The sequence below is a fragment of the Hipposideros armiger genome, unplaced genomic scaffold (assembly GCF_001890085.2).
Source record: "Hipposideros armiger isolate ML-2016 unplaced genomic scaffold, ASM189008v1 scaffold_493, whole genome shotgun sequence".
In the NCBI taxonomy this organism is placed as follows: Eukaryota; Metazoa; Chordata; class Mammalia; order Chiroptera; family Hipposideridae; genus Hipposideros; species Hipposideros armiger.
In genome coordinates this window covers 1105663-1123051 of record NW_017731843.1, presented here as the reverse complement: position 1 = coordinate 1123051, position 17389 = coordinate 1105663, and the positions used below count along the sequence as shown (strand labels likewise).

The following is a 17389-nucleotide window of genomic DNA, read 5'->3' as shown; positions in this document are numbered from 1 at the left end:
ATGGAGTTGTTATAAAATTGAGTTAATAATTTTAAAGCACTTAGAACAGAAAGCACTTTCTATGTATTTAAATAAATATTTCCCTGTTGTTTTTTCACCTTGAGAAACTCTTATTCCCGTGGCTTTAGGCATTGTATGCCAGTTTCAAATGCTTATATACAGAAATATTTGACACATATTTTATTGATGAACACGGGTTTGTTACAGCAGTATTTTTAATAGCAAAAGATCAACAGCATCTGCGTGTCTATCAGTAGAAAAAAAAATGTTTCATAAAAGATCGTGAGGTCATACAGTGGAAAACTATGGAGACAAAGGTAAATTTGTAGATAAAATATAAATTTGACATGGAAGGATGTCCATAACATATAGAGTGAAAAAAAGCAAGTTGAAGAATAACAGGTACAATATGCTTTCATGCACATTCGTTTTGAGGAAAATAAGATAAATATGAGGGTGTAAGCAGAGAACAGAGGTCTGTTATGAAATGAGGCTGAATCTGAATGACCTTCCTACAATGAGCATGTGTTACTTTTGTAATTAAAGCTACATAAAAACAAAAGAATGAGAAGAAAAATAACTAAAAAATGTTTAAAACTTCCTTATCTCTTGGAACACTCACTTATCAAAAAATAATTAGTTTTTGCCTTTGATATTCAGGTTTTTTATCTGAACTAAGTGAAAATACTGGTGAATTTGGGTTTGATGAGGAATCAAAAGCTAAGATTTGCTTCAAAATCTCTATCCCACTACTGATGGCTTTAAACACCTTGCAGGTTAATTTCAAATGTCAGTCTTTATTTTCTACCTGAGAAATAGGGATCATCAAGTATTTATGGTTTATCTTGAAAGTCAGCAAAAATCATTAATGTAATTACTTGGGAAATTCTAATGAAATGGAGCCGTAAAATCTTCCATCTTTGGCATTGATGAGGCTTAAAGGAATAGCTACGCTTTTCAACAAATTTCAGACTCTAAGGAAGAAAATCTCTATGCATAAGACTGAATTTTCTCGTCCTTTTGATAATCATTTCCACTACAGAGAAAACTCAGGGAGTTGTGAATAAGGTCCGGCAAACTTGAAAAATCCTTTTTTTCGTAGATGTTCTTCAAGACTTCCTATATGCTCAGATTCAAAGGGTTTTGGAGTTTGTAAATAAAAGGTAACCCTTTATAAATTGTGGCAAGAGTAAGCAATCTCAAAGAAATTAATAACACGGTGCATGTTATTAACTATCTAGGGATCTGCTTCGCCTAGAAAACAGCCTGTTGTTTTCATCTGTCATCACTGGGTCTCAGGAAGGAAACTAGGCCTAGCCAGCACCTGACGACGATGATGACGCGCAGTATCTCACAGCTGCCACAATTAGAAAGGCTGATCCGTCCTCTTTAAGAAGCTGACTCACGTGGATGCTGTGTTGTGTGCTCTCAGCTGGGAAGTGGGTGGATCGTAAGGCTCTTCACATTGGCCACCTTTGGAGAAGGGGTAGACTTATCCTCTTTGATTGGCTGTAAGAGTCCCTGGTGTTGGGTCAGGGGCGGGGCGAACTGCAGGGAGCCTGCCCTGGGTCCGCAGCTTCTGGAAGGGGTGGGTCGCGACGCAAAGGGGAGCTGGAGTGGGGGGGAGGGTGAACCAGAGAAGGGGCGGGGCCGAGCGGAAGGGGCAGGGTGTAGGAGAGGGGGCGGGGCCTAGAGATTAAGGACGTTCTGGGCCAACCGGGAGAGCCGACTGTTCTAGGGGCGGAGCTACGCTGGGTGATTGACGCGGAGGTCCATCCAGGGAGAGGCGGGGCCAAGGCCGGGGCCTGACTAAACCTGGACTCGGGTAGCCGAGGGGCTTCATCCCAGCTGAGGAGCGAAGAACCGCAGGCTGCCACGCACCTCACAGCCGTTCGGGGTGAGTAAGACGGGTGGGGGCTGCGCTCGAAGCCCGCTTGGGGCTGGGGAGTCTTCCAGGTCGGCGGCTTCGAAGCACTCGGGAATCGGTCTGGGGCGGGGGCCCAGGCAGGAAGTGCCTCTTCCTTGTCGTGCTCCCCCCGGGGTCCTAGTGCGGCCGACCCCGGCCCCCTTGGGCGAGCCCCAGCGGCGGGAGCTGCAGGCCGACGAGCTGAGCCGTTTCCTCTTTGTGAGGCCCAGCCGCGGCGGCTGCCGTCTGCCCGCCCCCGCCGCCCAGCCTGGACAACCGGCGCGACCGCCACAATCGCCACCCCTCACTTCCCCATCCCGCCGCAGCCTCCAGTTTTGGCCGGTACCCCGCCGCCGCCTCGGAGTCCCAGCACATCGCCGCGGAGGCCTTCGGTCCCCCCTCTGCGGGCAGTTTGGCCGGCGGCTCCCCCCGCCTCGGCTGCCCCGCCCCCACGGGCCGCGTCCCCGCCGCAGTGTCGGGGGCGCGCCCTGGGCTGTGCGCCGCCGCGGTAGCCTGGGAGGCCTGCCATCTCGGCCGCCTCGCTGCGCTACGGTCCCCGAAGTGAAGTACGAGCTCCAAGTTGTGGGGCGGTGGTTACACCCTGGCGTGGCCGGTCCTTAAGAAGAACCACATCCTCGGCTGACTGGCACTTGCTACGGGCGGGGAGCGGTGTCGGCTTTTGTTTTCTGCTTAGCCGCGCGAACGTCCGCCCCTCCGCCCGCCTCCCCAGCTGATCCCTGAACCGGGGGAGGGGGCCCCCCGCTGGCCTGGCGCGGTGTTGGGTGGCCGCGGGCAGAAGCAGGCGAGCCGGGACCCCGCGCCGCCGCCCGCTCAGCTGTTTCCGCCCATGTTTGTTGTGCCGAAGGAGGCTCGGCTGTGCCGCGCCCCGGCCCCTCCCCATTGGCCCGCGCCGTCACGTGCTCGCAATCAGCTGGGGCCAGCGGTGGCCGCAGGCTGCGCGGCGGGGCGCTCGCTGGGCCTGGGCGGCTGCAGGCGGAACGGACCCGGCGCCAGGGTCGCGCGGCCTGCGCTCTGCCCCGCGGCCAGCCGTGTCCTTCCTCTTTGCAGGTGGGAGGGCAGGCGTGCTCTTGCAACGGCTTTATTCTACGCCCGGTGCTACACGCCTGTGCAGATAGGACAATTGAGTATTACGAACAGCGGGAGTTGGGAAACTGAACTACAACGATCTGTTTAATCCTGACACCACTATCAATCCTCCCTTCAAAGGAGAGTGTGGGAAGCTGTACAGCTCATTTATTTTTAAACTTTTTCTGTTTACAGAGAGCCCTGTTGGTAATCTGAAGATTTTTATTCCAGGTCTCCTTGACAGATGGAAAACCTAAAGTAACCTCAGGCTAACCTTGTGTTTTTGGAAAATTAGACTTGCTAGTGAAGTAACTGGCGGTAATAGGATATTGGCTAACTGCACAGTGTTGCAGCTGCGTTTCAACACAGAGGAACCAAAATGCGTGAAGTGTTTCCAGGGTACATATTTGTGCCAGATGTGAAGTGTCTGGGTGGATTCTTTTCCTAAAAGTTTATCGCATACTTGTAGTACTCTATAGGTAAGAAGGAAATTTCAAAAATTTGAATCTTTTAAAGCTTTTACAGCTTAGTAAAAAGTCATAGACATGAATTTAAGTAACAATACAAAGTTAAATATTGGTAAGTTATGAAATCATAAGAGTTCAAAAATGGGGCAGTGAAAAATGAAGTCAGGTGAAGCTGGAAGCATTCTGAAGTGGATTGGTATTGATTAGACCTAGAAATGGAAGAGACTTTGGCTTTGTTAGGCAGACAGAGGCCTAGGAGGAAAAACAGGCCTGGAGAATTTACAAATACTGAGATGGTGGAGCTTGTGCAATTTGGTTCACAGTGGGATATTTTCCAAATGCCCCATTATCTTTCTGGGTATGTACTGGAAGACCAGGTAGAGTGTAGCTCCTTGGAAAGGACTGATGTTTACCTTTTTAGAGGATGGCCTCAACCCAGCTCAGGCAGTGCCCAATACAGGCCTACTGGGAGCCCAATACAGGCCTACTGGTTGACTTTTTTTTCCCTTAGATTATTTCTTGGAACCATCTTATCTCTAGGAGAGGGAGGTTAAGTCAATTGGATTTTAACAATTTTTCTAAAAAGATATGAAAAATCTTGTGGGTTTTTCTAAAATAATATCTGGTTGGGTCATTGAGGACTTTTTGCTAGACTTATTTGCCTTTTATTTTGCTCTCCTTAAGTGGCAGAAGAGAGAAAAATGTTTAGACACAATAAAAAGGGAAAGGAAACAAAGCCAAAATTAAGTCTAAAGAAAGAGATTAAACTAGCTACTACCCTCCAAAAAACCAGCCCCTGAAACATGAAACCAGTCCTTAAATAATATTCATGAGATGTGAAAATAATATTCATGAGATGTGACAACTTTAGTCCTCAGTTTATTTGTGCCCAGAATATCATTTTAGGTTTTAAAGTGCCTACATGGCTATATAAATCAATATCAGTTTCTTTGGTAATCCTATGTAGTAATGTTGGAAATGACCTTAATAGCTATGACATGAACTTGCTTGCTTGACATCTGAATCAGGAAACCAGTTAAATTATACTTCCAGTCTGTTCAGTTAGAGGCATTTTTGACTCATGGTATTGCATCTCAACAAACGAGAGATCTTGAATTTGTCTTGCCAAAAGACATTTTGGGGAGCTTACCAACTCAGATTGGTTAGCTGACTCACTGAGTTATGTGACTAGTCTTATTTTCTAGTGATGACTAAACAAAAACTATTACAAAAATACAGTAAACTTGGAAAACATTTACCAACAACAGACATTATTTGAGGGTCCAGAACAAAAATATAAAAGTTACTGTCAAATGAAGACCTGATACCACAACCACTACATCATTTGACATAGCAAAGGAAAACTGGGCAGATTGCAAAAGAATTAACAAGAATAAAGTACAGCTTTCTTATGTCACCAGAACCTTGGCTTGGTGAATATTTAGTACAAAAATTGGTTTTATGGATCAAATTCAATTTATTTCCCTTTGTAGATTTTCAGTAGAATTTAGTCACAAAACTCAGTATGAAAATAGTTGATGAGATTGCAATAGCATTAAATGTTGATTATAGTAATCAATCCAACGCTGTTCTTTGGGTTTTGTTTGTTTTGGAGAGAGAAGAGACTGAAAACCAGATATACAAGCATCCTAACGCATGTTTCCAGTCTAGTGGAACCATTGCAAAACACAGCCTTCCCTGAATGGCAGGTTCTTTTAACCCTTTCTATACTAGACTCCTTGCACACTCAGTTCCTGCAGGAAAGGTTCTGTACCTTGCATTTGCCCACCACCATCTTCTGGTGCAGTGGAAAAGTTCCTCTCAGTTCTGGTGGTGTGTGTTTTCTGTGGTCTGTGGAGATGCTCTGAGGTAATTATTACAAAGGAAAGGTCTGTCTGTGAACTGGGTGTTTTCCCAACAGAGGGTCCTAAGAGATGCAAATCAATACCTACTGTTCTCCTCCCTTGTATTTTTAGGGCTGGTAAATATGTTATTGCCTCCTTCAGGGAATTCTACCTGCCAGGGTTGAGTGGAACTGGATTATTAATTACAGGGCGGGCAAGTACCTATTTTAAGACCTAGAATTGTGACACTAAGAATTTGAGATAGATACTTCAGAAGCTTTCTAACTTTTCTCCTGTTGTAATTTCTGTCACCTGGTCACTTAGCTTCACAGTAATTAACATGAGGTGAAGCCAGTTAATTGTTATGTGTTTCTTACCCTTCCTGAGCCTTGCTTTCTTCATCTGTAATAGGAGAGGGAAGATGGAGTGGGAAATGTTGAAGAAGGTAATCTATTTCACTGGATTTACCTTTATTTAGCACTTACTGTGTGCCAAGCTCTCTTCTAAGAATGTATTCTCTCCAATTCTCACAACTCAGAGATGGATACTGCTGCTGCCATTTTACAGATGAGGAAGGGGAGGATACCTTACCCAAAGTTTATGCAACTTTTAAGGGGCAGAGCTGAGATTTGAACATGGGCAGTTCAACTCGAGTTCAGGTATCTGAATTCTGGGAGTGAGTAGAGGAGGAAGCCAAGGCTGGGTATAGATTATCTATTTTTGTAATCTTGTCATAGTTGATCTTCAACATACTAAAAACTGATTACAGAAGGGTCAAGATTTCAGCTAGAAAATCCATGAAGAAAAGGGGAGCAAGATTAAATTGATCTTCTCAAATACTTCTCTTCATCCTTGAACCTGAATGCCAACCAAGTTTACTTTTTCTTTCTGAGACTTTCTTTCTAAATGAAAAGTTCTTTTCTGTCCAAATGAGTTTTTAAGCAGGAGTCGATATACTTTCTGTCAATGGCCAGATAGTAAATATTGTGAACTTTGCAAGCTATCAAGTTTCAGTGGCAACTGCTCAAACTCTGCCATTATAATGAGAGAACAGCCAAGTATACATAAATAGGTGTGGCTGTGTCCCAATAAAACTTTATTTAGGACATTGGACTTTGAATTTCATATAGTTTACATGTGTCATAAAATACTTTACTTTTGATTCCCCTCCCCCCTACAATTTAAAAGTGTAAAATTCTTAGCTTGTGAGTAATACAAAAACAGGTGGTGAGCTGAATTTTGCCCAAAGGCCCTAGTTTGCTGACCCCTGCTTTTAAGAAAAATATTTAGCAATGAGCCAGACTAAAGAACAAGATACCATAATATTTAATGTGTGTGTATCAATGTATCAATACCAGCAAAGAACAAGTGGAATTTGCAATTAAAAACAATGCCATTTATATTAGCATCCTAAAAAATGAAATACTTTGGAATAAGTTGAACAAAATATGTTCAAGATTTATATGAGGAAAAATATAAAGCACTGATGAATTTTGTCAAGATGTCAGTTGTTAGGAAGATCTGTATCTACTTGACTTGTAGATTCAGTGCAGCTCCCAAAATCTCATGTTACCTTGTGAGTATCAACAAACTGATTCTAAAGTTATAGAAACCAGAATAGCCAACACAGTGTTGAAGGAGAATAATAAAGTTGGCAGACTGACACTACTCAACTGCTAGACTTACTATAAAGCTATGGTAATCAAGATAGTATGGTATTCACAAAAGAGCAGACAAATAGATCAGTGGAACCGAGTAGAAAGCCCAGAAATAGACCCACATAAATACAGTCAACTGAACTTTAACAGAGTAGCAAAGACAATACAGTGGCACAAAGATAGTCTTTTCAATAAATGGTGTTGGAAGAACTGTACATCCACGTGCAAAAAAAAAATCTAGAAACAGAGCTTACACCCTATTCACAAAAACTAACTCAAAATAGGTCACAGACATTAAAATGCAAAACTATAAAACTCCTAGAAGGTAAGAGAAAATCTAGATGGATGTGGCAATGACTTTTTAAATACAACACCAACAGCATGATCCATGAAAGAAATAATTGATAAGCTGGACTTCATTAAAATTAAAAACTTCTCTGCAAAAGACATCAAGAGAATGAGAAGAGAGGCCACAGACTGGGAGAAAATACTTGCAAAAGACTTATCTGATGAAGGACTGTTATCCAAAACATACAAAGACCTCCTAAAACTCAATAAGAAAACAACCCAATTAAAAAATGGACCAAAGACCTTGACACACACCTCACCAAAGAAGATATACATATGGCAAACAGCATATGAAAAGATGCTCCACATCATACGAGTATGTCAGGGAAATAGAATTAAAGCAATGGGATACCACTGCACACCTATTAGAATGGCCAAAATCCAGAACACTGACAACATCAAATGCCGACAAGAATGTAGAGCAACAGGAATTCTCACTGATTACTGGTAGAGAGTATGGTGGTTTCTTACAAAATGTAATATACCATGTGATCTAGCAATTGCACTCCTTGGTATTTTCCCAAAGGAGCTGAAAACTTACGTCCACACAAAAACCTGCACATGGATGTTTTATTCATAATTGGGTCATAATTGTAGCTTTATTTATAATTGCCAAAACTTGGAACCAACCCCAGTGTCCTTCAGTAGGTGAATGGATAAATAAAATGGTACATCCAAACAATTAAATATTATTCAACACTAAAAAGAAATGAGCTATTAAGCCATTAAAAGGCATGGAGGAACCTTAAATCATTAGTGAAAGAAGCCAATCTGAAAAAACTATATGACTCTATATCTGGATGATTCCAACTACATGACATTCTGGAAAAGGCAAAACGGTCTCCAAAGATCAGGGGTTAATAGGGGGAAGGATAAATAGGCAGAGCACGGGAGTTTTAAGGCAGTGAAAATACTCGGATACCATACTGTATGTGTCATTGTACGCGCCCATTTGTCCAAATCCATAGAATGTACACTGAGAGAGAACCCTAATGGGAACTATGTACTTTAGGTGATGATGTGTCAATGTAGGTTCATTAATTGTAGCAGATGGAGCACTGTGATGGGGGATGTTGATAATGAGGGAGGCTATGCATCTGTGGGGGCAGGGGACATATGAGACACCTCTACCTTATTTTGCTGTAAACCTAAAACTGCTCAAAAAAAATTAAATGTCAAATTTTTAAAAAGTCTTTTTTAGAAAATTATTTTATTGATCGGGCGCAACTCAAACCAGGAAATTACATAGTATATAGTCCATTATGTCTAATTTTAAAAAGAATACATTCCTGGATACTTTGCCTTTCATGGATTTCTGAAACAGAAAAATCTTTATGTTTAACAGATTCTGTAAATATTTTTTTTAATTCTATAAAAAGCTAGAGATCCTAAAAATGTGATTGCTTCACCAGAATCTCCTATTAAAATAGAAATTGAAAATCCTAGGTTGCTAAATGTGCTATTTGTTGAAGGGGGGAGGAAATTGAAAACAATTACTAAAATATGATCTACATATCATGTATGAATTTCATTTATATTTTCAACCTGGCTGGCCCCTCACTGTTTCCAGTAATTTCAAATAAACTGATAATAGACTGCTTGTTAAACAACCAAGTTTGGTACTTCTCTTATTTCAACCTTTTAAGGATTTTAATATCCCAAAACTAAGAAAAGCTAGTACCAAAGAAGCTATTTATAAAATTAGGGAATGGTACTTAAAAAATTAAGATATGAAATGACTGTTTTTGCTTGAAAGTTGAAAAGGAAGAAAACATCTTAAAGCTTTAACTGTGATAAGTTTGGCCTTAATTTTGGTTATAAACTGGAACTTCCACACTGACAAGTACTGAGACATGCATAGTATTACTTAGGGACACAGTAAGGATCAACACAGAGAACATAGTCATCTTAAGATTCTAAGTCCAAGCAAGGTGATTAGCAGATCTGAGAAATATTTTAGATGTAGAACAATCAGGAAGTAGATCAGTGGTTGCCTGTGGCTGGGGGTGGGAGGAGGGATTGACTGTAGAGGGGTTTGTGGAAATTTGGGGAAGGTGATGGAAATATCCTAAAGCTGGTTTGTGGTTATGGTGGCACAACTTTATAAATTTACTAAAAATCATTCAATTGTGCACATACAGTGGTTAAATTGTATGGTATGTAAGTTATTCCTTTAAAACTCTGTTTTTGTGTTTGTTCTTTAAGAATCAGCTATGTTCTGGCCTGTCAGAAAACAAGTTTCAAAGTTTGTGGTCTCTATGAGCTCTTACAAAGGGATGGCTTAAGCACATGGCCTTTGACCTTATTTTTGTAGCACTATCTAATTTAGCACAAATGTAGTGGCACCTGTGATTGTATGTTGCATTTATTACAGTACACGTTCCCTAACCATAAGAGGTTTATCAAGAAGTGCTAATTTGAATTAAGACTCTGATGAGGGGGAGGAAGATATTACCAAATTTGCAGTTTCTTTTAAGAAATTCCCAGGGTTTCTATTTTTAGTTTAGGAGAGTGTGTGATTCGAATTGCCATTATCTAAGATAGAGCATACAGGAGGAGCAGCGTGGAGGCAGGAGGGGCACACGGTGAATCTGAGGGAGAAAGACTGAGTCGGGCAGCCCTCTGGTCACTAGAGAGGGAGTGGGGTGAAAACAACTGCAACAAGATGTAGTTCAGATCCCAGTGTGGCCAGTTTCAGAAAGTCACACAATCTTTATCCCTCTACGAAAGTGGGGTGATAAATACCTAGTTTAGAAATCATCAAGGTAAAACGTGGTATATAAAGTACTAAACGCAGTGTCCCATACAGTGTAGACACTAAATACTAGGCCAGAGGTAGAGTTCATTGTGTATCATCCAGGTTCACAGAAGCCTGATTCCGGAATTGTCTTAATGACCTGTTTTTAAAGTTTTTAATGACCTGCCCCATTAAATAATAAAGTGGCGGGACCAGCCGAGTGGCTCGTTGGTTAAGAGTTGTCTTGGGAGCGCGAGCTCTGAGCAGCAGGGCCACTGGTTCGGATCCCACATGGGCCAGTGACGCTACGCCCTCTTCAGATAATGGTGAACAACAGCTGGATCTGGAGCTGGGCTGCCATGAGTTGCTGGCGGCAGCGTAGGCTGCAGCCCCGGCTGCAGTGGGTTGCTGTGAGCCATCGTGAGCTGCCATCCAACGGCTGGCGACTGATCTGTCTCACCCGGGAAGAGCGCAGTGATCACAATACCAACATGGGCCAGTGAAGTGACATCCTCCACAACTAGACTGAAGAACAAAAGGGCAGCAGCTTGTCTGCTCCCCTTCCATGATTCCACAACGCTGTTCCCTCCCCCAATTCCCCAATAAAACCTTAAAAAAAAACCACAAGTGGCATTCTGATGGATATCAGCCCCTTGAGAGTATGGATCATGTAAGTCAGTAGTAGATTGTGTTTCTAGCCCTTCAAAGCAAAGGCTTAACACTGGGAGTCTAATGACCCTGCAGGGGTGTTTCTACTTCCTGCAGAACTTCCACAGCAAGTGGTATTTTGCTGGCTTTTGCCAGATTCCATGGCATTTCTAGCTTATTTCTTTTGGCAAATAAGAGTTTTTGTATAAAAACTATATTTTTCAGTTTTACTCAATAAATAAAACTGAAAGTATATTTTATATGCATATATAGTACTCTGTAAATATTTGGCAACCACAACTAGGAATGGTGATTCTGCACCGGTATTTTTGGTCTGTAATGAATCGTGTAATTGAATCCAATAAAAATACTTGAGTAAAAGAGTAAAAAATAGACTGAATTTGAAGGAGGAAAGAGAAAGCGTGTTAAATCTGTTTACGCCGTTTGGGAATAAAGAGCTTGCATATATCTAGCAGCAAATGGTCACAGCTATATGGTAGTTAGGAACCGATGCTAGAATGTTGCAGGCAGAAGGCATAGGGAGAGTTCATTTTGAAGTCGAGTATATTTTCCACGGTAGCATTGTATCTGCCACGGTCAGTTCAAAACACATCTAGTTACTCCTGCATTGTGGTTGAAATAAATTACTATATGAATATTTTATTTTAAAAGTTTGAAGGAAAATTGGCTTTAAAGTAATGAGTCCTAGAAGCCCAAGCTGAGACTAAATCACTGCGTAAATACTACGTTTCAGAGAAATAGGGAATATGAGGATTGTGTCTTACAGAGGTGAGACTGTAAAACTTTGCTGTTGATTCCTTTCTGTAAAGGACCAATATTAAGAAATATGACCAAAATCAGCTGCTCACAGGATCTCTGAATGCTTTATGTATATCAAGAGTCATAAACTTAAATGTCTTACAGGTGAAGTAATTATGTGATGCCAAGTGGAGACCGAGCAAATGAAATGACCTTGCAGGGAAAGCTTCAGCTACCACTCAACTCTAGTCGGTTGTTGCCATGTGAGAATACATGCCCCGTGTTGCCAGGTCTCCTATTGTTTAAAACAACAACAACAACAACAACAACAAAAAACCACATGCAGGCTCTATAATGAAATTTCGCAATTTTTTAATTAAGAATAAAAAACTTTGTGGGCCAAACAAAACATGTCCACATATGTTTTGTGAGGGAAGGGTTATTTGTTCACTTACCATTCTATCCCTGTGCCACCAAATGAATCCAACCTGTAAATTTGCAACCTCTGATCTTTATGTAACAGTATTGTGTTCTTAAGCATCTGGAAAAAGGAATGCTATTGTCTCAAAGGCTGAAACAATGGACAGTAAGTCTTACCTATTGCTGTCATTTTGCAGAAATGTAATCAGAAAGCTAAACATTATTTCTTAAGTCATGTTTTTACCCAGGGTTTATTCATTGATGTTCTATGTTAATGCACTGGTTTTCCTTTTGATAGCTACAAATTGTAATTATAGTCACCATTTGTTTTTCATTGCTTATTAAATCTCCTATCATAATGTTTAATGGCAGTCATAATAATCTGCATGATAATGACATTTCTGATGACATTAGGACTGCCTAATGGCTGAGGAAGTTCACAGATATAAGAAGGAATGGAAATTCCTTTTTAATTTGTAATGGAATTTCCCCAAATTTAAGATGACTGGATTCTTATTACAAACATAGATTATGGATTTCTTTTCATAGTGGCAGCTGTATCAGCTCTGCATGCCATTTTAAAGACATGAAATATTAAATATTTAAAACACAGAAGCTGATAACTACACCAGGAATAAATTCTTTTTCAAATGAAAACTATAGTGTATTCTTGACTATATCTAGATCTTTAAAAATACTGTTTGAGGGGATTAATTGCTGTGAACTTAGTTGCATACATTAACTCTTCTGACTTTTGAAATAGTTAAGTTTGACTATCCTTGTTTCAGAAGTTGGATTCAGAGCTTTCCCCCCAATATTTCAGCACTTCTGTGACCTATTGCATCAGTACGATTTTTAAAATATAAGTTATGTAATAATGGTTCAGCTTTCCCTTCTTCTGTGTTCTTGTTTTCTTAGCCTTATGCCAAGCGTGGACCATCTTGTGTGTCACCTTCTTAGAGAAGACAGTATAGGGTAATGGAAGGAGTTTGACTTTGAATTGGGTGAACTGCATTCCAGTTATGACTTTCTGTACTTGAAAGCTGTGTAAACTTTGACCAGTGAATAACCTTGGATAATCTATGAAGTGGGGCAATAACCTCAGAGTTAAGATGACTTTGAACTAAGTACAGCACCTAGTACAGTGCTCCACAGACTCAAAGTTACTAATGTTAGTGCCATCACCCCTATGTGGGTGCAGATGCACCTGGTGATCAGAAACCCACTCACCCCATGCTCTCAAACCAGACTGTCCTCTTGTTTTCTGATTGCCCCCTTTTCTACTCTTACCTGATCATGTCACTCATGCCCCCCACAAGTCTTTTCTCAAATTACACATACTCAGCATGCATACTTAACACTTAAGCTAAACCTTTTTTCTCACCTCTTTGCCTGTGCTTTTCATCATTCAGTTTCTGGTATTCTAATTTTTTCCTGTTTTTTTCCATACCAACCAAAAGAGAAGCGATACCATTCATTTCCTGCCTAAGCATGTTTATTTCCTTGGCTCACTGTTTCTAAAATGTTCTTAGCTTGTATGTGCCTATTTATTTGTTCAGTGTGTGAGCTTTGGGTCCTTTTGTTCAGAGTCAGCTATTTCACATGTTGAGTAAATGGTTCTCTATGACCCCCAACCAAGTAGATACTAACAAAAACTTTTTTAATCATAATGCATTTCTTTCCATTTGCTTCTAGGTTTTTAGAACTTCAGCTATAAAAATGGGCAGAATTTTCCTTGATCATATTGGTGGTACCCGTCTGTTTTCTTGTGCAAACTGTGATACGATTCTGACCAACCGCTCAGAGCTCATCTCCACTCGGTTCACAGGCGCCACTGGGAGAGCATTTCTTTTTAACAAGGTTGGTGGGGAAACTGGATTCATTTCCTAAGTGGGTTCAGTGGTGGATATGTTTGACAGCAGTACCAGAATATCCCTCAGAGCTTGGAGATACCAGGAAGAGTCAGAAGGAGAGCTGCAAGCTATAGAAATAATTGCCCACTAGCTTATCATTGACGGGACCTCAGGAAGATATTACTAGAATGTGATTGTCAATCTTGGAAGTATAAAGACTGTTATAATAATGGTGATTTCCATTCAGAAAACATTCATTGTAAGAATTTGGTAATGACTTCACAGACTGTGGGAAAAGGGGCTGAGACACCTCCATACCCATGTCACTGATTTATCTTAATAGGGAGATAGCTGCATTAAGCTCTCGTAGCTTAACAATGCAAGTGAGTAAGAATCGTGTAACCAGCTTCCCTTGGCTCTAATTTATGCTCACCAATCATCTTTCTGATTATGATTTAGTTTATGACATAGGTTTGCCAGTAGGAAGAGCATTTCCTGATTTACAAATAAATGTCTAGTCTGCCTGCTTGTCTAATTTCTGGCTTGCTTTGAAATTGATTGATGTGATTTTTGCCTTGTGGAGTTTTGTATCTTTCAGGCTAAGGAACAGAACTAGTGCAAGGGTACTGGCTCTTAGAAGGTCAACTAAACTTCCTCAGTGGACACCCCTCTGTTCCAGTTCCATTTTGAAACAAGTTTTTCTCTCAAAGAATTGATAGTGTGCACCCCCTTGATCTTTATTTAGGTATAGAGCAGGGATTCTCACTTGGTTGTAGTACGGCAAGCCAGCTGCCTGATTTTTGTAAATAAAATATAATGAGGCACAGCCATGCTCATTCATTTATGTGTTACCTGTGGCTGCTTCTGTGCTACAGCAGCAGGCTAAATACAACAAAGACCATGTAATCCTCAAAGCCCAAAAATATTAACTATCTGGCCTTTTACAGAAAAGTAAAGTATAGAGGATTGTTTGGTGTTCAGAATCATTGAAAATTCTTCACAGATTCTTTGAACCCACTTGAAAGCGATATATTGCAATGTATGGTCTATCATAGGCTTAGTCTAGCCCAGTCTTATATATAAATGTATTTTCAGAAGCAAATTTGGCAAACTTTTTAATGTAATACCTGTCATGTACTAGGTTCTTTTACCTAGTTCAATTAGTTGCCTTGTTTGCACTCATCATTGAATGGTGAATAACAACAGTTGGACCCAAACCTACATTTTGTGACTCCAAGTCAAGGACTCTTCACTATAACACAGAAATGTAACTGATAATGTATAGTGTGGCTTGGACTGTACAATAATGCATGATCGTGATCGCATTAGATGTCCAGTGCAGTGTGATTCCAGGTTTACCTGTCCCAGCAGCTTTTAAAAATAGCCCTTGGGAAGGGTATTGACTGAAGTAACAACTGCTGTTTCCTTCTCTGAAGTTGCTGTTATTGCGTCAACCAAATATTGTATACTTTGTGGCAAATAATTTACATGCTTTTGCAATTTTCTTTTCACATGTCTCTTAGGTAGTTAACCTGCAGTACAGTGAAGTTCAAGACCGGGTCATGCTCACTGGCCGCCACATGGTTCGGGATGTGAGCTGCAAAAACTGCAATAGCAAACTGGGATGGATCTATGAGTTTGCTACTGAAGACAGCCAGCGTTATAAGGAAGGCCGTGTGATCTTGGAACGCGCTCTAGTTCGAGAGAGTGAGGGGTTTGAGGAGCATGTACCATCTGATAACTCTTGAAGAATAAGAGATAACTCCATCTTTTCCCAGGTCTCCTTCACTGAAAACAAAAATCTACTTACATACACTGTCACCTTAGCATCAGAGTCGGATTCATGAACTGCGGAACAAGAGGTTGTGAGAATCTAAGAGGGAACCTTTCTTTCTTTCTTTTTTTCAATTTCCTATTTTCCATCCAACAGCAGTGTGTAGAGAGAATATTATGCAGATGCCGTTAATTTTTTTTTCCCTATGTTTACACCTTGAGGCAGAATAGTCTATCTGCAGCTACATGGTGGCTATGTGAGGAAAAAAATCTGGGCTATTAGAGTGAAAAGTGTGTTTTATGTAAATTTTGAAAGGAAAATGTGTCAAGAGCATGGTTTTTAAACTTATTTGGGCTTCATTTTAAAACTTTTTTTTTTTTTTAACCCCAGTTATTTCACTTGATTTGCTAGCTTCAGAGAAGAGATCCGAATTTGTGACCAGAGCTAAAGGTTCAGTGTTAGTATGGCTTGTGCTGGCCATTGTGCCATATTCTTGTTGGAGATGAACCGTAGCACCCGAGCCCATTCTTTCTTGTCAGTCTTGACCCAGAGATGTCACCATTCCTAGTTATTTGTCACCACATAATTGGTGTTGATTGGAAACTTCCTGAAATGGGGCAGAACTGCTTGGTTGTCTTTTCCATGTAACTTAAGCATAGTAATATAAATAAAGTGATAGTTGGATGTTTTTGTTCCTGTGTTGCTTTTAAAAACACCGTTTCAAAGAGCAGAGTATTTACAAAGTAATTTCCATACTAGTGTTTCTTTTCATCGCTTAAGCTAAATTGACTGTATATTACTTTGTTTAAATTAAAACATGCTGTTTAAACCCACAGTATTGTATTTAGAAAACAGTTGAACAGAATGTCAATGTGCACTCATGCAGAAAGCATTTCATCTGCATGTGGTTCTAAAAGAAGGGGGAAACGAAGCAGCTTCTCTAAAAATTCTGCTTTGCAAAGCATTTCAGCCTAGCCTCAGTTTTGTGTTTCAGGCTATCCTTTGTTTTGCGTTGATTTTGACAAGTCTTTAGAACCTAATAGTTCCATCAAAGGACTAGCTCTCATTAGCATTATTTTCTCAGATCTTCCCTAAGAAATTCAGCTATTGAAATTGAAACTGTACTTGGTCCCTTCAAGTAGACAGGGGTCAAATTTGACTCAGGGTGTTATTTTAGCCCCAAATTCGCAACATTATGAATTATTAAAATGAAAATGTTTCTTTATCCAAACTATTTCTAGATTGTCTGACATTTGTTTCTAGTGGAATAAACGATGTTAAAATTAGCTAATTTAAATGAATGAATGGATGTTTGAGTGCTCAGTTTTTAGGTCTTTGTTTAGAGAGGAAATTTGCCTCAATTAGCAAAATCTTTCTGTCACTGATATTAAAAGTTTCTTCTGAGTACAGTTAAGTTTCTCTTATTTGCTTTTGGGCTCTTGGTTAGAGGTATAGGGATCTGATTAGGTGTATAATACTGCATTTGAGATGAGTGGACACAAATTCTTCTGTCTTTCACCATGGACTAAATCTTTTAAGCATTAAGAAACATTCATTCCCATTCATTTCCATACCGGCCTTTGATTATATGCCGATTCCTAGTAGCATGCCTTACCTATAGCACTATGTGCATTTGCTGTCACAATAAAGTATATTTTATCTTGCATTGGTGCAATACTGCTACTTATTTTCCACTGATCCTTGTCTAGTAATAATCTTGTCATAGTTTTTATCTATAAACACATACATCATACCTTTGAGTAGCTATAGCTTTCTTCAAATTGGCAGCCAGGTGACATTCTGGCTTAGTTAACCATACCTAATTTACACTAGGAGATACTGAGTTCACCAATATTAACTTCCCTGAGATGATTTTGCCTCAGACACTG

At 40.4% G+C, this 17389-nt stretch overlaps 1 protein-coding gene across 1 annotated transcript; it reads left to right on the top strand.

Annotated features, from left to right (window-relative positions):
- The first annotated feature begins 1724 nt into the window (after positions 1 to 1724).
- Positions 1725 to 17166, top strand: YPEL5 (yippee like 5). Its single transcript, XM_019667292.1, has 3 exons — positions 1725 to 1897; positions 13569 to 13733; positions 15250 to 17166. The coding sequence occupies exons 2-3, from the start codon at positions 13593 to 13595 to the stop codon at positions 15472 to 15474; spliced, it is 366 nt and encodes a 121-aa protein (XP_019522837.1). The 5' UTR covers positions 1725 to 1897; positions 13569 to 13592; the 3' UTR covers positions 15475 to 17166.
- The last annotated feature ends 223 nt before the right edge of the window (positions 17167 to 17389 follow it).

Excerpts from the sequence above, each read along its gene's own strand:
- YPEL5 (XM_019667292.1), top strand. The coding sequence starts at position 13,593 with ATGGGCAGAATTTTCCTTGATCATATTGGTGGTACCCGTCTGTTTTCT. Across the intron at positions 13,734-15,249 it reads GAGCATTTCTTTTTAACAAG|GTAGTTAACCTGCAGTACAG; the intron begins GTTGGTGGGGAA and ends CATGTCTCTTAG.